We start from the raw sequence: 22,666 nt of genomic DNA, 5'->3' as shown, positions 1-22,666 counted from the left end.
ATTTAAAGAGTACCTGTTTCACCAATTTACTTAATGGCTTTAAAGCCAACTGCACTAAAAAAAGGGAAAAAAAACAAAGAAATAGACATCATTCAGGATGGTGCCATATTAGTTTCAGGCAAAAATATCGTAGACAATACTACTTTGTTAGGATCGTATCTCCTTATATTCAACAACACAATTGTAATAAATAATATAAGCCACATAAATGATAAGGGTAAAATTCTAAAATATATATCGCATCATAGATATAGCGATTTTGAATTAGTTGATTATATACAATCAAATGATAAGCAATTTTCTTTTGATAATGTTAATATTTTAAATCCCCTTATAACATTAGGTAATACGGCCTTACCATTAACAACATTATTTTTAATCATTTTGATATTGTTAATGTTATTTTACTTCTGCTATAAATTAACCAAATTTGTACTTATTAAATCAATAAGAATACCGTCAGAAGAAATAGTGGAAAGCAACATTCAAATACTGTCAGAAGAAATTAGAGCTCTATCAGAACTTCAAAATGTATCGGGACGAAACATTTAAGAATGGGGGGAGTTAACGTACCCAATTCCATTGAGCTCTTATACGAGTTGTAAACAATCTTTGGTTTTCCAAAACGAAAACAATTTCAATCTTGGGCCTCCGCCTAATTGATTTCTAAGATGTACAATCTCAAGCGCCCCCGCCGCAATCCCATTCTTTGACACTCGCCTAAATGGAAAACCAATGTTTGCCCACACCCGGCTTCTCATAAACAATCTCACTCCCGGCTTTCTGCAGATCCTGCACTTTAGGCCTTTTACAGTTCTCTCTTTGGATGACGAAATCTAATACTCGGGATGGCGAAATCAATTGAAATGTTTATAGAAAAACGATTCCCGAAAGGGATCAACGATGCAAAGATCAGAAAGTTCAAATCAGTCTTGATCCAGCAGCGACACCGCAAAGTCTAGCTAAATATTAAGATCGCGCAATCCCTTGGCCCGGAATTCCTTTGTGACCCTCTACTTAAATCTATATCAGTGAAGTTCGAAGTAAAATAAAAACTTTTTAAAAACACAATCCGCTACCGCAGTTGTTTAATTTGCATAAACCAGCCATAATTTCCATAGATTGTTTGAGCGTGGAATAGGAATAGGAATCGCTCGGAATCGCCTCACCTCCTCGCCTCGAGTTTAAAACAACATTTTTGGTTTGGTTTCCATTTTTTTCAGCGGGCACGTTCAGAAATTTCGAATGCAATTGCGCGAAAGCGAAAATGATTGGCAATTGTTTGGCCCGGCATTCATTCATTCAGTCATTCAGTCATTCATACGGAGGAGATCTAATGCCAATGCCAGTTCTAGTTGCCGTTGCCGTTCCCGTTCCCATTCCCGTTCCATTTCCATTTCCACTTATCATCCATCTAGCAACAAAAGCATTCAGAGACCTAATGCAATTTTAGTCTAAACAGTTGGTAGCAAAATTTTCAATGAATTGCATCAATTGCCGGTCCATTGTTGGCAGTCCCTCAGTGTGATTCCTCCTCATTTTTATACGAGTATGACTCCTGTTTTTGTCGTTCTATTTGCAATTGCGTGGGCGTGGCACGCTGCACACGACCCAATGGAGGGCTGCAGAGGACGATGACAGGGGAATGGATTTTGTAATAAAATAATTGCAGCGCACGTGTCAAAAATATTCAAAAAGGCTTAAGAGGGATTGTGCTTGGATTGCGATGGGACTGCGACTGCGACTGCGACTACGATGGGTTGGGATGGGATGGGATGGGCTGGGATGTGATGAGGGTGCTTCTGTGCTTCAGTGCAGCGTGAAACAGTTAACAGTTTTCGTCCCCTTCAGTGGACACTTTTTTATTGTGTTCTGTATTATTTTTTGTTTTCTACTTGTGGAATTTTCATATACTCGCAGTTGATGGACCAATACCTCTTTATTAGGGGTGGGCTGCCGGGTGTGATGCGGTTATTCTGTGAGACTATTGTTGTACTCGTATTGTTTTTTGGTTCTTTTTCGTAGTCACTAACCGATGCTCTACAAATTGAACGTGAGTTGTGAGTGTGCCTTGAGTTTCGGTTGTAGTTATATTTATTCTTAGGCAAAGTAATTTTTATAACTATTTTCATGCAATATACTCGTATCTTCCGCAGAAATTTGCTATTAATTATAATATCAAGACAAGGGTATTTAGTCGTCGTGGGGGGAATATATCCTAATCACATTGTGACACTCTTTTTTTTGTGTGTCGGGTGTCGACTGCTTGGAATTTGTTTTGATTTGGAACAAATTTGCTTCAGCATTGTGGAGATTCCCTCTGCTTCGCAGTGTGTGGGCTGAGCGTTTTATTGCTTTTTGCTGTCGCCTGTGGGCTGGAGACGAGGAAGGGGTCCAGGCTTTGCCCGGGGTGGTGGGTGGTGGTTTCTTGGGTCCAGGGTCCTTTGGCCGGACATTGTTTACATTGTTGTGGTGAGAATAGCAAATAAGCGGCAACCAATTCGGGCGAAATCCCACTTTTATAGCATACTTTGCAGCGTCTCGTCTCCCTGCTCTGATTCCTAAACACCAGCACTCCCACGTCAGCCAACACACACATACTCCTCGCCCACAAGAGTATTCTAATTGCAATGCATTGAGCGAACGCAGCAGAAATTATACGCATATTCCCACATTTTCACACTTCATTAGTTGACAAAATCAGAGTGCGAGGGAGCTGAAAAAAAAAAAATAAAAATATACGGAAAAACCTTAATAGAAATGCAGGCTAAAATGCATTTACCGCTGCAATCTGTGGCCACAAAATCAATTTGCGTTTAAAATATATCCCACCAAACGGAAGGCGATGAGCTCCGAGAGGGCTGTTTGTGGGGATAGAAATTAAATGGCTTTCGTGTCTGTGGCTGCTAGTTGATTGATTTTGCTGTGACAGCAACAGTAATTGAAAATATTCTTCGTAAACTATTAGTTTGCCAGCAGGATCTGACAAGTCGATGCGGGAACACCATGCTTTTCACCTGTGTCAGGGCAGGGTCCCTTCCTGTTTCCGTAATCTCCCAACACTCTCAGAGGATACCCCTCAGAATGTAGCCGGATCTGCCAGCCACCTAGCTATGACAGGTGCGTAGGTATCGTGGGTATTGTCGGTGATGAAGTACTACTCGTGGATACCCTATAATGATCTGTTTTAATTGGATCGCTCTTCAAATTGAATCATTAATATCATTGAATCAGTAATATCAAATACGAGTATATTCTAAGTTATTATTGAGATTTTTGATCTTAAGTTTATTTTGGTGAAGGGTATTTCCATCAGAAATTTTCCCACAGTTATAGATAAACCTATAGGAATACCACTTGAATTGCTTGGTCCTTATTCCTTATTTGTAAGTGCATATACCGTACATATTATCTGAATTATGCTGTAAAAATTGTTGTAAAATTACGAGTATTTGGTAGCCATACAAAACACTTTGGTATTCCAATAAAGAGAACGAAAGAAATAATGTCTGCCTTTGTGGTAAGGATTCCACTTGAGTCTCCCCTACATATAACACCTGTTCGCTTAATCTATGCATACCCTTGCTATCCTAGACTTTGTGGGTATTAAAATGTTTTCCGCTTCTGTATATAAGGATTTTTTAATCCCACTCGAAGCAAAGCCTCCAGTAAGAACTCCTTTCCCTTCTTTCTCTCTTCTTATCAGACGAAGCGCCAAAGCGTGTCAGAGTCGAGTCGGGGAGTGCTGGGGGAGTGCGGGAAAGTGCGTCTTCCAATCATACAATAGCTGAAGAAGAGACGAAAATCCTTTTGACAATGCAATGCATGAATGTATTTTCTTTAGCCAGGTTTTCCTTTTTTCCTCCTCCTTTTTAATTCACAACAAATTGAATAGACGAGCGAGAGAGCGACAAGAATACAAGATCTCACCTATATATAAATGGAGATGTTCTGAATACATTTCATAGAAGCAATTGGCAGGACCTCCCGCTCCCGCTCCCTCTTCCAATCCCCATCCCCCTACCCGTCTACCATCCTCCATTAGCCTTTGTGTGTGTTTCGGTTGCCTCGCGTATATCACATTTCCGTTTGTTAGCAATTTTTTGTGTACATCTGCATGAATAGCGAGAAGTTTTCTGCTCAACTTGATAGCCCCATTCCCAAGTTCCTGTCCCAGTCCCCGTTCTGTTCATGTAAAAATATTTATTGTACAGTTTTGAATACCCGGGTGGGGGATGTCTTGCGTATAGAAGCAAGGATTCTCATTCTCCCTGACTTGATTTGGCAGGCAGCTCACGCCTCCTTTCCGTCCAATATTTTCCACACGTCTACCCAGAAGAAAAGGTGGCCAAGGGACAAACCCTTTTGCTTTGATTTGGCCCACATCCACATGGGGTTCCCCTTAGACAGCTATCCAAATGTTTTGATATGCAACAAAGGATTTTGGGCAGCATTTACTTTCATGATTTCTTTTTAATTTGCAAAGATTTGTTCGCATTCTTTGATGATTAAAACGAAAAAACCCTGCATTTCAGACGGTTTAAGATATAGCTAAATGAGCCACATAGTCGTGTAACGTATCTTCTCAAGACCATGCCGAATGACAATACAACGACAATAATGGAATTTCTATGCTTCTATCGGTCAATAAACCAATAATTTTGATAGCCCCATCTATGAAATCGTAGCGTTGGTTGTTGAAAGATTTACACCCAAAAAAAATTGAAAAATCTTAAGTCTTACTTATTTAATGTCTTGTTCTATTCCATCTCCATTTGTCGTTCTTGTTCGCCTTCTTTGGTGTTGCCCAAATTATCAGCAAATGGCACAAAATCCTTCACGTTCCATTCATCCAAACTTGCCGGAAGAGTCCTTCAGTTAATGCCCCTCACCGTTCAACCGAATATTTGCAGTTTCCACTGGAGAGCAGAGCTCAACTAACTGCGAAATTGTTTGCCAGCCACAAAAAAGAACTGACAGACAGGGAAAGGAGAGAAAGGAGCCTCGACGAACACCGTAGAGATAAGGCTGCCAACTTGTTTGCTTAATAAATAAACTTTATATTCATAACTGAAAAAGTTTTGCTTCCAGGAATGGTTCGAGTCCGCCCGTCTCCCCACTTCCCAGAGCGAAACAAACGTGGCCGCTAATTTGCGTGCCAAAAACTTTTGCAGCGTCTCCCATCGCTGAATGGTATGCTATGGCATTTCAGCCGGAATGGAGATGGGGATGGGGATGGGGATGGGGAGAGGGAGAGGGGGATAGAGTGTAGGCGCGGCAAAACTACGCGACGGCATTTCCGTTGCCAGAGTGGCAAGGCACAACATAAATTATGGGAGTATTTCCGCCTCAGCTGCTCCTGCTTCAGCTCCTGTTCCTCTGAAGACGCTATCAGTGCCGGGCGAGGAGAGCTCGCTAATCACAAAAGTTTTTGGTTTTCAGCTACCTTCAATGCGGTTTCCTTGGAGGAAAGGGTTTCTTGGGGCGGGGCGATCAACTTATGGGTTAAATACACTTTGGCCCCGAGACCCAGCCTCAGACTGATTAACAAGACATAATTATTTTTGCATTAAGCGGCTGGCTAATAGCCCGTGTAATCCCATACTTGTTCTGGGCTCTAATCAGCTCATCAGACACAAAAAAACGAGAGAAAATAAAATAAAATTCAAAATTGCAAAATACAGAATACAAAAAAGAGGCAGCTACAACGTAAAGTGAAATAAAACGAACGACAAACCACTCGAAGATAATGAAAGTGCATTGAGGCGGCAGGAGTCGGGAACAGTGTCAGGTCGAGTGCGAACATTTTTCCATTATGCTTCGTGCCACATTCTGTGCCCTTAAAAGGAACAACAGCAAATGACGGCATGGAGAACGTGATCGACTGTGCGGTACCCTAATTGCAAAGGAAAATATAAACCTATCGAAATGGATCAGAGAAAATCGCCACAAATTGTAAGATCCGGAGTAAAAAAGAGCTAGGTAAGACGCATTCCATCCTTACATTAATCGTATGTAAATTATTGAATATTGAACATTCCGCTCATCCAAAAGTGCTGATTGGTGCCATGGATAAAAATGTCATGCGCTTAAATTCAAACATTAGTCAGATGATATGTGTTGCGCATAAGGAGAAGTGCAACTACCTGAAATTGAGACACCAGAAACAGAACCATTAAATGGTTTGCTCATCGGCACGAATACACATTTAGGCCTGTTCTGTAGACCATTCGTACATTCCATTCAACCTTCTGACATCGTTGGAAGTAACATAAATAGTTCACAAATGTGACAAATGGTTCGCCGGATCAGCTGGTTTCTATATATTATTATATACCTATTATTACCATCACTGAGCTTTCAATGTGCCATAGCAGCATGCCCGCTACGTTCCATAGGGTATATCCCATCCGAACGGGGGGATTGGGAGCAGGAAAAATGCAACGTTTGACCGCCTCCAGCAAAATACGTCTGCCTTTCCTTGGTTGGCTAACCGCTTCGGTCTGCATCCAGGGTCTGCCCTGATGAGAAAAACGTTTCTATAGCCTGGCACTCGCACAAACAGAGGGTTAAGGGCTGACAGCTCCGTGTGGAGCTGTTGCCAGCCAGTGACAACGTGAGCTCGACAACGGAAAGTGTGATTATATTTTCATTTTCAATTTTTTACGGCCAATTAATTTGGCAATTGACGCTTCGCTGGGCGTCTGCGCCATGGCAGATATGCACAGGTGAGGGGGAACGGGATTCAATGTGATAGGATGGGATCTCTGTCGTTGTTGCAAATTGAGTTGTGTGGCAAGAATAAGAAAAGTCTATTATAGTGCCAGGATGGGCTGGCTGACTGCCTTCTAGCCATTTTGTAGCTGCATTGTCTGGCCAGCCCCACATCGATACGTTTTGTGGGCGGCCATTGTTTGGGGGCGTGGGGACTGCCTTTAATCCCTACCAGCCCCGACGGACATGCAATTTGCATTGAAATTGTTTTCCGAAATTAGAAAAGCCAGTCAAGTGTACGTGAAAAGAGTACGAGTATGAGGAGGATAAAACGATGATACATACAACTACTTTGAGGACTATTAAAGAAACTGAATTCCAAACAGATACGATGTGAAAGGCTGCTTTCGGGCACCGTTGCTTCTAATACTCTTGCGGACAGAGTTCTGTGGCAGCTTAAATATCTACAGGCCAAGAATGGAATGTGATGGTTAGTTGGAACTTGACCGAAAAGTATCTGATAAGTATTTACGGCTTGTGTGGGAAATTCTATTGGCCTTTAATGCTATATATTCATAACTCAATTATTAATTAAATTAAATAACGGCTTCTAATTTTGAGACAAAAAGCCTTCCTTTAAGGCATGGCAAACTTCTTTGGATTTTTATAGTGCCCAAAATAAAAAAAGTAGAGTGAACCACATCGTTGGGTCTTTTAGTTGATGGTTTTGCCCTGCTCTTTTGATTGGTTTGATTAGGAACACATGAAGTTTTAATGCTTTTTTGCATCGATTGCAAAGATTTTACTCAGAGTTAATATAGTTATAAATGTACAACGATTACAAGATTATACAAAAAAAAAATTGTTGCTACAGTAAATTGATTTAGGTTCGTTTAACTAAAAGCTAAGGTTCGTTTCGTGGGCTTCCAAGTGGGGTACAGAGCGGGTGGTCGGTCGGTCGGTTGGTAATCCGTTCAAGCTTAGTTCTCCTGGACAATAACCACATCCTGCAGGTGGACATTCGGCAGCTGGAGCAGCTCCTGCTCGTTAGTGATGGGACGATCCAGGGGGTAGCCGAGGGGACGGACGTCCTGCAGCGAGGCAGAGCCAATGCCCAAGCTGATGCTGGGAATGATCCTCCTTTCCTGCTGTTCCAGAACTGGGGAGACAATCATAAGGAGCTGCATGGGCAGGCCCTCAGGGCGGCCACGGGGCAGGAGAAGACGCTGTGGGAAACGACCATTCTCGCCGACCAACTCCTGGATATCCAACTCCTGCTGACCACGCAGGTGCATCATCACACGGCGATAGATCTCACTGAGGGGCGTGACATCTCGGCTGGTCCACGGAATGTCGATAGAACGATGCTGTATGCGATTGGTGCCCGACTGCAGCTCCACGTTGATGACGTCCAGCAGGAGGAAATCACGTCGGCGCTCGTCCAAGGTTGCCTCACGACCCTGGGAGTCTAGGCTGGGACCCAAGAACACACGAATGATGACATCCTGGGCTCGCTCCGAGCTGATGTCCATGTCGATGAGGAAGGGCTTGTTGTTCAGGCGGCGCTGTCGGCCCACGATAATCTGCTGCTGCTGTATTTGTCGACCTTGCTGCTGCTGCTGCTGTCCAATCAGGTTCGTCAGGTCCATGTCGACTTCCTCGATGCGGGTGCGCAGCTTGTCAACGCGCACATCATTGATGGACACACCGTGCATGCCCAGCTGGTCCCTCCTGTACCCATCCAAGAGCTGCTCGCGCAGATCATCCACGATGTTGACAATCCGGCGCAGTGTGTACCGGATCAGAGGATCGCTGAGGCGAATACCCAGGCCAGAGCGATCGATTTGCTGGCTGTTTTCCTGGATCAACTCACGCACAATTCGCAGGATGCCGACTTGGCCGAGGTGGCCCAACAGGACATCAGCAATGAGAGCTTCCACTTGGCGCTGCTCCTGGAACTGACCGCGGATCGAGTGAATGTTGAGCTGGTCAATGGCCTGCTGCATGTGCTGTTTGATTTGGTTGATCTGCTCCAAAAGCTGACGATTGCGCAGGGAATCGATGCGGATCTGGTTCAAGCGAAGGGCATACCGGTCGGATGTGGTCTGGTGTGGATTGTTGAGCCACACATTCATTTTATCAATGGTCTGCCCCTGCCCAATGCTCTCCTGGTTCAGGCGAGCCACCAACTGGCGCAGATTGTGCAGAAGAATCTCGCTCCGACGGGAGTCCTGACCCTGCTGCTCCTGGCGATGGCTGGTGAGGCTTCGGCGGAAGCGTTCGCCCTGTCTGACGCGCTGCTCCAGCTTCTCCTCTTCATTCAAACCTTGCAACTGCTCGTCATCGACGTCGTTGTCCGTCAAATTATGTAGACGCTTCTCACGGTTTCGCTGCAGCATGGCCAAGATCTCGTCGTCACTCATGATGGACAGACGATGATCGCTGCGTATCAGCTTCAGGATGTCCTCATCTTGGATGGGCCGATCGAGCACTTGACGTACCTCACCGATGGAGGCCACACGACGGGGGACCATTTTCTGCTGCTGGCTGACGCCGGCATGGTTGAGGCGACGACGATTGATGTGCACCAGACGCTCATCGTCGCGGCTGACGCTCTCCAGTTGATCTGCATAGCTTTCCACCTGATTTCCATACCGATGTTGGATCTGATCCTGATCCTGATCCTGCTCTTCAACTACTCGACGTCCTTCGCTGTACCGGCTACCGCGCATCAATCCTGGCAAACGCTGACCTCCTGACTGCTGCACTTGTTCCTGCTGGATGCTGTTCATTCGGCGGCGGTTGACGTGCAAGAGGCGATCGCTGTTAGCATTCACAGTGGGCAAATCGTTGCGGCCACCCAAGTTAATGTTTCGCTGCCCGATTACACGGTGCAGAGGCACACGACCCATCTTAATCACGTCTTCATCATCGTCCTCATCATCATCATCGTTGTTGTCACGACGCAGAACACGCATAAAGCGCGCCCTCTCGCTGCCATAGATGTTCTCCTGCTGATCCTGATCCTCTTCCTGCTGCTGTTGCTGGAGGCGACGACGGTTCACATAGAGCAATCGTCCAGTATTGATATCCATATCTTGATCCTGTTCCAACTCTTGGGGAATGCGTTGCTGCGGAACCTCTTGCGACTCACCCTCTACAAGGGCCAATTCCTGAATCAGGTTCTGGACAAAGTTGCGCAGGCCGATATCGTCGGTCAGGAGGGAAATGCCTTGGCCCTGCTCCTGTCCCTCAATGGGGATCACCACACGGTTCTTTCCAAGCAAGGACAGACGCGACTTTTGTGCTTGCTGCCTAGCCAACGCCATCTGCATACGCATTTGCCGCAATGGATTGAAAATGTTCATCATGGGATTCATGGGATGCTGACCCAAGCCGACGACATCGATGAGTGTGGGGCGCTGGGTCTGCTCCAGTTGAATGCGCTGAACACGCTCAATAACCTGGGGATCCAGGTACAGTTCGGGCAGCAGCTCTTGGACAGCGGGCACGATCAGGGACTGGGTGTCCTCGCGATCGCGTATGGCTCGAACCAAGGCATTAATCAGCAGGACGGGATTGATGTTCCTCCGTAGGTAGACGACATTGCGCTGCAGAGTCTCGAAGTCCACGGCCCTGACCAGCAGGCGATAAATGCCACGAAGCTGCTGCACGTCCTCCACGCGGACAACCGAGCAGATCTGATGCTCGTCCAGGAGACGCCGCTGGCGATCCAAGTCAATAACGTGCTGCATCTCTCCATCAATACCGCCGCGGTAACGCTGAGGTTCCACAATCAAACCCTGATCCAGTCGGATGAGTTCATCATTCTGCAGTGGCTCATGGATGTTCTGCACAATATCCAGGATAAACCTTTGACGTTGCACATCCCCAAGAGACATGCGTCCTGTAAAGCAAATGGATGTGAAAGGAAGGAGAGTGGAATCTGGGGAGGACTCAGCGGAATCAGACGTTACCTATACCCTGAGCCGTGCCTGGATTCACAGCAATACGTCCAGCGGCGACCAGAGTGACCGCACAGGCCATCAGTAGCAGGATTTTGTTCATCTTGCTGGCTTCTCAGATTGGTCTCTGGATTACGAGTGTTGTTCACTTCTGTAGGCTTGGCACTTGGCACGATGCTAAAACACAGACCAGAAGGTGACTGCATACTCCATCGGAATTCGGTGCCTCTTTTATACCCAAAATTCCTATCTACCGGCAGTGCATCCATAGGCCTATCGCTGGACTTTCGGTTGGGTTGAATGCCTTTCGCGGGGCGAAAATATGTTTATCAGTCCGGTCCAGAAGCTGTGAAATCCGCACGTTCATTATGCAATTAAAATTTTGTTGTTTTTTGTAAGGCATAAGGTCACCCATGCACAGATTGTACTGGAAACTGAGACTCAGTCTGAGACCTAGTCTCGGGCTCGATATGGCTGTTGTTTGCTGTGGCGGCCTGTGGTTTGCTGTGGGTCACATGATCGCAGATCTATCTTAATTGGTTTGTTGCCCTCCCAGTCCCAACATGATCTCTGACCCTTGCAGGCTGTCCGTGTTTGCGAACAATTCAATTTCAATTTGAATACTGCCAAATCGAACATCGAACTTTAAGCTATCGCAACTGCAGTAGGAATCGCTTAGTTTCAGGTACCTTTTCGTACCTTTACCAAGTTCTCAGAACGGCCCAAAAATAGCCCAAGAATGGAATAATTTGTCCAAAAGCTGATAAGAATTAGTAGGTATTTATATATGTATAAAGTGATAAGCATAGAATGAATGAATCATTCAAACGACCTATTTTACTGGTAATGCCGCTCAAAATTAATTTTCTGCATGTTTTCGCTAATTGTATGTACGTATGTTGAGTCAGTTTTGTTTAGAAACATTTGTATTTATTTATAAGCTAGACTTATTTCTTTGCCTTGGTATTTCTTTGTATACACTCGCATGGGTTTGATACCCTTTTGCTAAGTGCTTGAGAGCGGCAATGGATCCCTTACAGTTCTGTGCGCTCTTCATTGAAGTTTATTATGTGTGATCGAACTGCTTAAAGCGCGAGCATGTGCTCTTGGTTATACAACAAATGCTCATGGTGCTCATGGTGCTCATGGTGCACATGGTGATGCTAATGTACACAGTCTTCGAGTGCAATTTTTGCTTTTGCTGTGGCCGTGTTCGACATTGAGTCAAGTTTCGGTTGGGCGCCCGGGCGCCTGGGTACTGACTGGGTGGCATGTGGCAGCGCCATTGTTTGCGCGAGTGAGTGATTGGCGATTGTGAAAAGATGCATAAAAGGATGGCGATGACAGACCTCTATGGCTCCCGACGAAAGGGCGATGGCGGGTGCTGGTGGGTGCTGGCGCTACGTCATTGCAATTTTCTATTCACATTTAAATTGGCAATTCGTTTGGCCCTGGCTTTTGTGTGCGGCGAGCATTTTTATGGCCCGTTTTTTTCTGTGACTCTTTGCGTTGCGACAATTTTGCAACGTGCCTGGCATGCAACGGAAGCCGAGCGCGCTACGTGGGTGGCCGTGGCTTGTCCTAACTGATGTCATTGTTGCTGCTGCTGCTGCTGTTGCTGCTGCTGCTACTTCCACTGCGACTGCTCCTGCTTCTGATTCTGACTCTGCAACTGCTGTGCCTTTTCTAATGTAATTGCAATTGTTTGCCAGCACCGGCCCTGTCCTGCCGTTCGGCATTCATCTCGGACAGCAAATGGCCAGTAAAAGGCGCCTTTGATTTGCCCTAGCTGCACTTTACGTATACGCTTTGCACTTTTTTCGACTTGCCACTTTTGTGCATGCCAAGCGCATTTGTGCGGCAGTAATTGCTTCTTTATAACGCGGCCGTCCCTCCACCCCACCCCCCCTGCTGCATGTTCAGCAATTATGCAGCTACAATTTCGCATTAATTGCTCCTTTGTGCTGCCCGCTCGTCCGGTCCGGGCGCGCCGGCGTTGCAGTCTCGTCGGAGCGGGTATGGGTCCCTATTTTTTTGTATCGCTTGTGTAAGCTCTGGAAAAAAAACCATCCGTCATTGTTCCGCTCCACCATTTATGAGGCCGGACCGTCAGCTGGTGCTCATTTTAATTGCTCCTGGTCTTGGACACTCGTTGGAATCTCGGGGTCCAGTCCAGGAATCCTCTTTCTGTGCATGGTAATGCCATCAACTGTGCAACAATTTGCATTATTTCAATATGCAATTTTATTCGCTTCGGCGATAAAAACCACACTCTGTTTCATGATTTTTTGGAGTCGTTTTCGGGCTCTTTTGAGTTCCTTCCTGTCGGTATTTATTCGTGCTGCTCGGGATCAATCGATACTCCTACATACACATTGAATATTTAATCCCCTTAATCCCAGTTCCAAAAGAGTGCATCTACATACACACACCTGTACATACATATGTACATATATGTAAATTTGTTTCAAGTTGGCTTGGAAACAAGCGATTAAAGTAATCTTTTAGGTGTTTGAGCTATTAAATTGTGTACAGAGCTCTTATCGCATTAGAGTTCACGCTTTGAACACACAGTGGAAGTTGGCCTTGGCGAAAACCTATGATTCAACACTCTATAGTCCATGAATGAAACTTTCTTTGTGTGATAATCGAGTACTTATTCGAAAGCTGTTCTTCGAATAACCCATCGAAATGAATATCCAATTGGTTGTCTCTATCTATCCCCTCCCCTTGCGATTATCCCATGGATTTAAAGAGGGCTTTCATCAACCCCCAACACAGAGCAAGCCCAACGTGATAAGCTCGACGACATATCCTTGTCTCAAGTGGATTGTCAGCACCCAAGACGTGCCAGTTGTCCTTGTTCTCCCAGGCACAGCCAGAGACAGACCCGGAGCAGGAGCCGGAGCCGGAGCCGGAGTCAGAGCCGCAGCCAACTCAAGGTGGTGGATGGTTTCTGGCTTCACTTCGGTTTTCGGATTTTGGCTTTGTCGCTGCTCGGGCGCTTTGACTTAAATGCGATTTAATGCCTTTTTTGTTTGTCTTCCATGCGTCGGATATCCGTTCGACGTTCGCACTGTGGGCGTGATAAACCGCAGGCAGGCCGGCAGACTCCTCCCCGGTCTTCATCCCCCGTCACTGGGTCGCTAATTTGCCTGACGTTGTTTTTTTTTATGTCTTAACTTGGCCCGGGCGTCTTAATCTTATATCCTTTTTGCTTTTTTTCGCTTTTTCGCTATTTTGCTTTTTTCGACATTAAAAAATATTTTGTCGTCCTTTGTTGGGTTGATAAAACTGCTTACAAATGCTTAAAAAATTAAAATTTATTACAAGCGATTATGTTGGATGCCTTGGGGCCTTGGATGCCTTTCACAGCTCCACCCCAAAAGAAGAAAATGCAAATGGAATGTCATCGGTTTGGCGCTTCAACATATTTCCGGGCATATTTATTTTTCTGTGGACATTGCCCAATTGATTCATGGCCCCACAATATCCTTTGCGTAATGGTTCTCGGCCTCTCAGGGCCACCTTAAACAGCAGAGCAGTCAGCAGAATGAAATGAACTAAAACGAAACCAAAAGAAACGAATCGAAATGAGATGAGATGAGATGAGAGGGAAACCTTGCCAAAGAAAGAAAAAGTACAGCAAATAAATATAAATATAGTAATAATGAAGCATTGGGGGAAAAAGAAAAGTCGAAAGCCAAAAGAAAATATTTCTTTTTATCAGAGCGGATGTGAGTGTGCCACGAGAGAAATAGCAACGGAGGGGGAGGCGGAGGTTGTTCGAGTGTTCGAGTGCTGGAGTGGGTGATAGAGCTGGAGGTGGAGAAGGAGCGGCCAGCATCCTTCCAAATAAAACAAAAAATTCCCCGCCTCGAGTAGTGACAGGAAAAGGAAAGGAGCGGAAAGGAAGGTTCGGGGAACGGGGAATACCCTGCCTGGCTCATTGCTACTTTTGTCACCAGCGCTGCCTGCCCTGCCTGTCCTTCCCCTCCCACAGACCCCTCCTCTATACAAAGCAAATCAAACAAACTTTTATTTCACACGTTTCTCGCTCTACTATCCACTTCTCTCCCGCAAATGTTTGTCTTATACCCTTCCAGCGGATATTCAGATTTTTTCCATACCTGTGCAACGTATCATTAAATCATACGTATCATACGTAAATGTATATAGGCATATATTAGAGCCCTGCATGAACAGCCTCTCAGCTTTCTCATTACATCGCATAGAAACGGACTGAACCCATCATCGTCATTTTTACTGTGTTAGATCTGAAAATTTCGAATTTTTGTTCGCGCTCACTCTCCATTTAATTTTCTGGCAGAAAGAATAAGCAAGTAACGCAATAATTGGCAATAGCGCACACAAACTCCATCGTACATATGTATGTTTTGAGTCATTACAGAGACTGTTAACGAAATTTACTGACTTTCATCCGCAGTGCTTGCACTCGGTTTTAAGTGACTCGCTCGAACTGAATCTCAATGAAGGCAGTATTCGTAATGATCGAAACCCTTGAAGAGGCATGAATATATCTGTAAATATACTGTGGATTCATGCAGGGCTATAGTATTCTTATACGTCTTTAATATTCCACCGGTCTGTCCGTTTCTGTGCAACATTGCGCTGAATTTTTCTTACTGCAGTCGGGGTAAGAGTGTGTATCTGGAAGGGTATATATAACTTCGGCTCCTGCAGCAATTCGCCTGTCTTTCTTGTTTGTCTTGAAACAAGTGATTGCTGGGATGTGGTATGGTGTGGTTTGACGATGGGTGGAATAAGGTAGGGGGGTCTGGTCGCACGTGTCTACGCGTGTCTGTTAGTTTTGATAGCTATTGACTTTGCCAAGGAGGGTGGTCCGGGACCAACCGAGCAGTTGACCCGTGAAATTTTGATAATTGCTGCAGAAGACAATCGCGCGAAAGTTTCGGAGGAAAAGTGCAAGATAAGTAGTTTTGAGACTAGTTGGAATCGATGAAATTTAATGAGATATAATTCTGGGTTCGATTAACTCATTTATGTTACCGTTTCAATATCGAAGTCACTCTAGACTTTATTTCTAATAATATTTCAGTGAAAATGTTGTCTACTTTTTGGGGTCTATCAAACGAATAAGTATTTTATTATTCAATTAGCTTCAATTATTTCGGCATGATCTCGGAAACGTCTCAATATGCTGTATGTACGTTCCCACAGTTGAACGATTTCATTCATTGCTCTCTTGGGGGTTGCTATGCGTACAAGTACTCCCCATTTCATTGGGTAAATATTGTTGTAGCATTCCACAGTGTTTTCGACAGTACAGTGTGGAAGCTGCTCTGCTGCCTGGCAGCCTGGCAGCCCGGCTGCCTGGTTCATTGTCTGCGGAGGTGAGAGGTCAGAATGCAAACATTAAATGCGTATTCCAGCTCTATCGAGGACTGTGACTAGGACCAGGACACTATAAAAACGACCTTGCGGGCAACAAAAGGCAGACAGACACTACCCTCTTTCTCCCACTTTCTCTCTCTGCCTCTGTCTCTGCCTCTCTCTATCTGTCTCTGTCTCTCTATCTCTGTCTCTCTCTGTCCCTGCCCTGTGTCTGTGGGCGCAGACAATCATTGCACGACTTTTGCCTGCCAGGGAGGGGTAGAGGGGATGAGGACCTGCCCGAGTTGGGTTTTTGGGTTGGACGAGGTCGTCTTCTTCTTTGGTCCTCCTTATCAGCAGTTTGGTTGCGTTGCAGCGTGGCATTTCGGTGACTTTTATGTGCGGCTTTTCAGCTGGTTACGATGTTGTCGCGATTCCCTGCTACCCATCCAGCCCATCCAACCGACCCAACCATTCCGAACCACTCCACCCACACTGAAACAGCCACCCCGTCCTAGTGGTGGTTGCTTTCTTTGTTTTGTTGTGCCACCGAATAAAGTGTCAATTGTTTTTGTGCCTGAGCGCATTTATTGACACGCCTCATCGCCGAAGGATTCACAGTTGGTCGCATTAACAAGTGGGCGTACGGGAATCCCATTAACAGACTGTGAACCATCCCGAAACACTGTCCACACCCACCCGACACGGCAGACAACCCGATCCAGCCCCCGCTGCGATCTGCGGAAATTTAAACTAATAATCAACGCATCACCAAACATTGTCGTTATTATTCAGACCCCTGTGTCGCCCACAGGCGATTGCCACTGACTCTTGACAGATTGCATATTCGTCCTCGTTCTCGTCGGCGTTCAGTTTCGTTCATTCTGAAGAGCTACGGGGTAAAAGTGGAAATGAAATCGTCAATCAGGGAACTGCTTGATACGAGCGTGTGTGTGTTTGTTAACCATTTGAAAATCGTTTATTTTCTTACAGTTTTGTTTTTTAATTAGGGTTTTACTCGTTTTATTTTTATCACAAAAAAATGTAGTTTTTTTTAATACATGTATATATATTATCCAAAAAAATTGTGGGCATTCTATGGCGCCTCAACCAAATTAAAGCACTAAAACCTAAAAATCAATTCAAAGATTCTTTAAAGTAATGTATATTAATTTGCTGATATTTCGAAAGGTCAGATAATAATAAATGAAAATGATTCAAATGATTTTGAGGAGTCACATTATCTTCAGTTTTGCTCCAAATACATTTGGTTATTATGCCATCAATGGGTATATTTTACACATTCTATGAGCTCCAAATAATCACTAATTCGATTAATTCGATTTGGAACGGTCTGATCTGGTTGAAAAAAGGTACATATCTCGGAATTTGTTTGAAACCCTGAAAAAATTAAAAAAAAATACTTTCAAATAGTAAACAACTGAAGTTTTGCAAAAGTAAAACCGTTTCGAAGGAATTCAATATGGTATTATTTAGTTGAATTTCGATACATGTATCCACTAAAAAACACTTTGCAGAGCAGTTACAAAATTAACGATCATAAAATATTCCATAATAACAAATAAATTATTTTTATTCAATTCTAAAGATTTAATAGGCTTCTTTCCTGCTACCTCCATCAAATGTGACCCGCAACAGAATCGGAACGTAAAACGAGAGGCAAAACTCAAAGCAAAGCACACACAAAACTCACAAGGATTCAACTAGCACTAGGATCTAACAATTATCTTCAGTTTTGTGGGGTCCTGGGTGACCACATGACCAGTGGGTGAATGTGCTGGGACCGTAAGCGTCCATCTACTCAGTATCATCTTTTCCAGGTCTACACCGCGTGCTCTGCGGCGGTGCCGGCGCCGAAGCGCAGAGGAGTCGGTCAAATGATGTTCGGCGGTGTGGTGGCCACGTTGGGAGGAACCACTCCCGCGACTGGCGAGGATTTTGCCGACTTCACGCAGCCGTAGGATGAGATGCCAGTGCCGCTGCTGCTGGGCGGGGAGGGAGGCGTCTCGGGACTGATCAATGGCAGGTAGCGCCACGGCTGGTAGAGGCTGCCGGCGTACATGGCCTGAAGACGGGCCTGCAGATCGAGGGCCAGGGTCGGGTCCAACGGGTAGTGGGCGAGGCCGGGAAAGGCGTTGGGCAGGCGGGGCAGGGAGAGCTCTAAGGGGGACCCAAAGCCGTACTTGGCGCTCAGGGTGTTGGCTGCTGCGGCGGCCGCCAGCTGGACGTGGTGCGGATGGGGGTGCTGGTGGTGGGGGTGGTGCGGGTGCGTGAGGTGGTGGTGATGGTGGTGGTGTCCATGTCCATGCAGATGGGGCAACGTCTGGCCCAGCGGCGATAGCTGTGACTGTATGTCCTTAGGCGCGGACGATCCTCCAGGGGCTCCGCCATTGCTGTTATTACTGGAACCACCAGAAGCGGCACCACCATTAGCACCACCCGGCACTGGCGACTTGTTGAGCGTCTTGGGCTTGCGACGTGGTCGATACTTGTAGTCGGGATGTTCTTTCATGTGCAGGGCGCTGTAAATTGAGTAAACGTTGGAGCATTGATCAACAGATCGAACGATTTAAACTTCGATGATATCACTAAGTCAACCAAATGTCTGGCGGAGTTCTCTCTCTCTCTTTTTCTCTCTCTGGCCATAAACTCCCAACCGAATGGAACCCTTCCATAAAAGTATATATGCTCGTACAAATGTATGTATGACTTTTCTTGTCTGCTTATCTCAATTTAGCGAAGACCCCGACGGATTCCCTCTACCTTTCCCATTATCATTATTATTCCCAGTCCCAGTCTCAGTTCCAGCTGCAACAATGCGCAATTGTTGACATTTGTTGGACAAAACGATAAAATCCGATAAAAGGTGTGTTCTTTTCTTCTTGTTGTACTTTCGATTTCGCTCTCCGTTCCTTTATTTAGTTTTCTTTTCTCCTCCACTACCCTAATTGGTCAGTTATTCCTCCTTGCGTTATCTTCTACCCAAAAAAATTTTGTATTCCTTATCACCGCGCATTGGCAAATATTTGAACAACATTCTTGCTTCTTTTCTTTCAATTTGTTCCCTCGAAAACCCCGAATGGCCATTAGTTTAAGCCCCTTCAAACGAGCTCTGCTCATTTATAACTGTCGCCACAAAATATACATTTTACATTACCGTTTTGGCAGTCAAATCCAATCAATAAAAGGATTATGACAGTGCAAACATTAGGGCATGTCAGTGTCACGAACCCAATATCATCGATAGTGCAGGGCATAAGAAAGGTAACCAATTTTTTTTAAAAAGTATGAAGCCAATAATAAATATTATTTTTGTATTTTTGGTACCTCAATTAAGTTTTTTAAGGTAAATAGAACATTATTGAATAGTTTTGTAACGAAATTCATACGAAACAAGTTTTATGGAAATTTAATTTGAATAGATTAAATTTTTGGGGATAAACTATACATTGTCCACACAATTTTGACTGTCGCCTGATATCTTGGTTGTATTTTCCGGGACGGTAAATCTTGAAGTGATGTTGATTGTTTCAAAAATTCTACTCTGGTAAAAAATCAGCGCTTTAAGCTCAAAGGTCCCTCCAATCCTTAATAATAGGAGCATAAATATTATTATAGATCGCAATGTAAAGCCAATAAATATATGAGCCTCCTAAACATTTTACTTTTAGGTGGTAGGATAGGGTACGCTTTAAGAGGGTGAACAAAAAGGGTGAATAGAAATGCAAAATGATTGAAGCATTTCATGCGTTGTGTCTCGCTTTTGTGTGACAATTTGAAATGAAATGTTTGCCCAAGATATGCCCAGTGCCAATGGAATTCTGACTAAGCAGAGCGAGCACAATCCGGGGCTCTGGAGCTCCCCAATGCTGGGGAGACTCTCACAATAGTGAGCCTTTGTCTTAGCTAATCGATCAAATTTTGTGGCCAGACAGAGAGAACTGGGAAAAACTGTAACTGAAACCCAGCCAGAAGCTCCACTCGCCCTCGCCCTCGCCCTCGCAGTCGCAGTCGCACTCGGACTCCCACTACCACCTCCCATACACCTCTTCCCCCCAGAGAAATGTACTTACCGCAATCGTTTTGCCTCGTCGATGAATGGACGCTTCTGTCCTTCGGTGAGCAATTTCCACTCGGCACCGAGGCGCTTGGATATTTCGGAATTGTGCATTTTGGGATTGTCCTGGGCCATTTTGCGACGCTGTCCCCGCGACCAGACCATGAAAGCGTTCATTGGTCGCTTAATGTGGTCATGACTGCTGTGATGGGATCCAGAATTTGAATGGGAATTGGAAGTGGCTGTGGAGTGGGAATTGGAGTGGCTATGATGATGTTGCTGATGATGCTGCAGCTTCGGTGCTGGAGCGGGAGCTGGTGCTGCTGGGGGCATGGCGAGGTCAGTTGGCGGCGGTGGTGGTGTTGGCGCTGTGGTGGCTCCCAGGCCCACTCCCACTCCCATTCCCATTCCCATGCCCAGGCCCAGGGCCAGGCCGGGCAACTGCGGTGAGAGGCTACTGCTGTGGCTGTGATTGCTGCTCCCACTGCTCGTGTACCCGTTGCTGTGGCTCCGGTGTAGTAGCGTCGAGATGCTCGTCATGATTCGGTGGGGATGCGTGTGCTTGTGCGTGCAGGTGGTAATTTTCAGGTGGGCGCTCTGCAATGCCAACGGAAATGGTATTCAATAGATATCCCTTGTTAGCTAGGGGGTTGTCTGTTCCTTAGCACTCTTCGCATGAGTCATTTGCTTGAACCTTCCCAGGGGGGACTGCTGGGGACTAATTCTAATGCCTATGTAAAGAGTTCGCTCAAAATTCAGCAGAATGGAGTATCTTTCAAGGAAATCCGAAATGTCCAAAGAGGGTTGCTAAAGAATCGCTTGAAAACGGGTTTGGTCAATGAGTAATCAATGTACACACTTCAATATCACAGTTCAATATAAGTTTTCAGACTATCGTTCGAAATCTATTGCGGCTTTTTTCAAAAATGCTAAAGTATTGGTTTTGTTTTATTATCCAAACTTCTAACATAAGAACATCACCGACTGGAAAAGTTTGATCGTTTCTTAAATCAGTTAAATCAATTGAATATTACATTTGAAGTTGCAACTCAGAGTGGAATATAAGTCCAGCGTTAGCTTATAATCGTATATTTTAGCGGCATGATATCTGCTCTTTAAATCTATAAAAACTAACATGTTTAAATCTATTTCTATCGTTAATATAACATTTTGAAGCCATTTTTTAAATCAGTTAAATTAATTGGATATTGCATTTGGTCTTGCAATTCAGAAGGGAAATCCAATTCCAGCATTAGCTGTACAATTATATATGATATGATATATATATTATATTTATGATATGCTTAATACATATGATATCTGCACTTCGAGGCTATAAAGACTAATACGTCCTAAGCTAATTCAAACATAAATATGACATTTTTAGGGTAAAAACAGGGACTTTTTGCATAACTCTCGAGTTTAAAGGTTTAGATCGCAAAGTTCTTACAACTAGTATAAAGATGCCAGCATAAGCTGTATAATCATGTATGATTAGATGCGTAATATCCGAGCTTCATAGCTATATTTTTGTAGCTATTTTTAGCAAAAATATTACATTTTTAAAGTTAAAAAGAGAGGGACCTCAAATATAAATCGCGAGTTTAAAAGAGTAAGTCCAAAAGTTCCTCCATCTGTTTAATGACAGTGCAGTTTAAAGTTAAGATTTGATTTACTTACCTCTACTGAAATTTGATTCTCGTCTTGGGTTCAGGATAAAGTTTATGATAAGTCAGGGCTTAGGATAAGTTCAACGAGTGTTCCATTCGCTAATTTATTTCAGATTTGATCGTTGCCAAAGATTATCGTTTATCATTTTTTTCAAACACAAACACTGATAAAAAAAAATATCGTACTCAATAAAAATATTTTAAGTTCGATTTGAGATACTTGAACACTGCATTAATGGCCGTGCCGGATTTAAGCCGAGTCGGAGTCGGTGGCCGTTAAAGTGAACAGTTTACCGTTTCGAGCGAGGAAGCGCTGCGCGTCCGTGTCGAGTGCGCGACAATTTAGATTTGAAAACACATTCTATGGGTATTCGAAAACTTGCGACAAAAACGGCAAACAAACACGACAAAAAACGACGGGGAAGAAGAAGCACAAGAGGCAGCGGCCGTGGCAGAGGGGTGTGTGTGCTTATGTGTGCGAGTGTGAGTGCGTTTGTAGTGGTTGCATGTTCGGTTGGCCAAAGACAGGACCGAGTGCGTGGGTGAGGGAAAGAGAGCGAGCTAACCTGTGTGGGTGCGTTAGAAAGAGAAAGAGAGAGAGAGTAGAGTAATCTGGAGAGTGGTAGAGAGAGAGAGAGAGAGCGAGATAGAAAGTGCTTTGTAGAGTTTTTTACACATTCGCGAGGACACCAACAAAAAGGAGACGCGTCAACGTGGCGGCTAAGTGATAAACAGTTCGCTGCCACCACGCTTTGTATCGTTGTATCTGCATATTGTATCTGTATCTTGTGCTTGCTGACAATTGTCTTACGACACCAGGTACTAAGGAAACGTAGGGGTATACTCGAATTGTTTTTGATCAGAAGATGTTCCCAGTAAATGTA

General features: G+C 44.7%; 2 protein-coding genes across 2 annotated transcripts; both read right to left on the bottom strand.

Annotated features, from left to right (window-relative positions):
• Positions 1–7,483: 7,483 nt before the first annotated feature.
• On the bottom strand, positions 7,484–10,849 carry LOC6595850 (fat-body protein 1). The gene is made up of 2 exons (XM_002021344.2): positions 10,692–10,849; positions 7,484–10,621 (listed from the first exon to the last, which is right to left on the bottom strand). Exons 1-2 carry the CDS (start codon positions 10,780–10,782, stop codon positions 7,695–7,697), a joined length of 3,018 nt encoding a protein of 1,005 aa, XP_002021380.1. The 5' UTR covers positions 10,783–10,849; the 3' UTR covers positions 7,484–7,694.
• A 6,753-nt stretch (positions 10,850–17,602) lies between these two features.
• LOC113566013 (transcription factor SOX-2) lies at positions 17,603–21,810 on the bottom strand. Its single transcript, XM_026989695.1, has 3 exons — positions 21,793–21,810; positions 20,129–20,709; positions 17,603–18,577 (listed from the first exon to the last, which is right to left on the bottom strand). The coding sequence occupies exons 2-3, from the start codon at positions 20,650–20,652 to the stop codon at positions 17,929–17,931; spliced, it is 1,173 nt and encodes a 390-aa protein (XP_026845496.1). The 5' UTR covers positions 20,653–20,709; positions 21,793–21,810; the 3' UTR covers positions 17,603–17,928.
• Positions 21,811–22,666: the final 856 nt, after the last annotated feature.

Source organism: Drosophila persimilis, unplaced genomic scaffold, assembly GCF_003286085.1.
Source record: "Drosophila persimilis strain 14011-0111.01,24,50 unplaced genomic scaffold, DperRS2 tig00000431-arrow-pilon, whole genome shotgun sequence".
Classification (NCBI taxonomy): Eukaryota; Metazoa; Arthropoda; class Insecta; order Diptera; family Drosophilidae; genus Drosophila; species Drosophila persimilis.
This window is presented reverse-complemented; position numbering and strand designations above follow the sequence as displayed.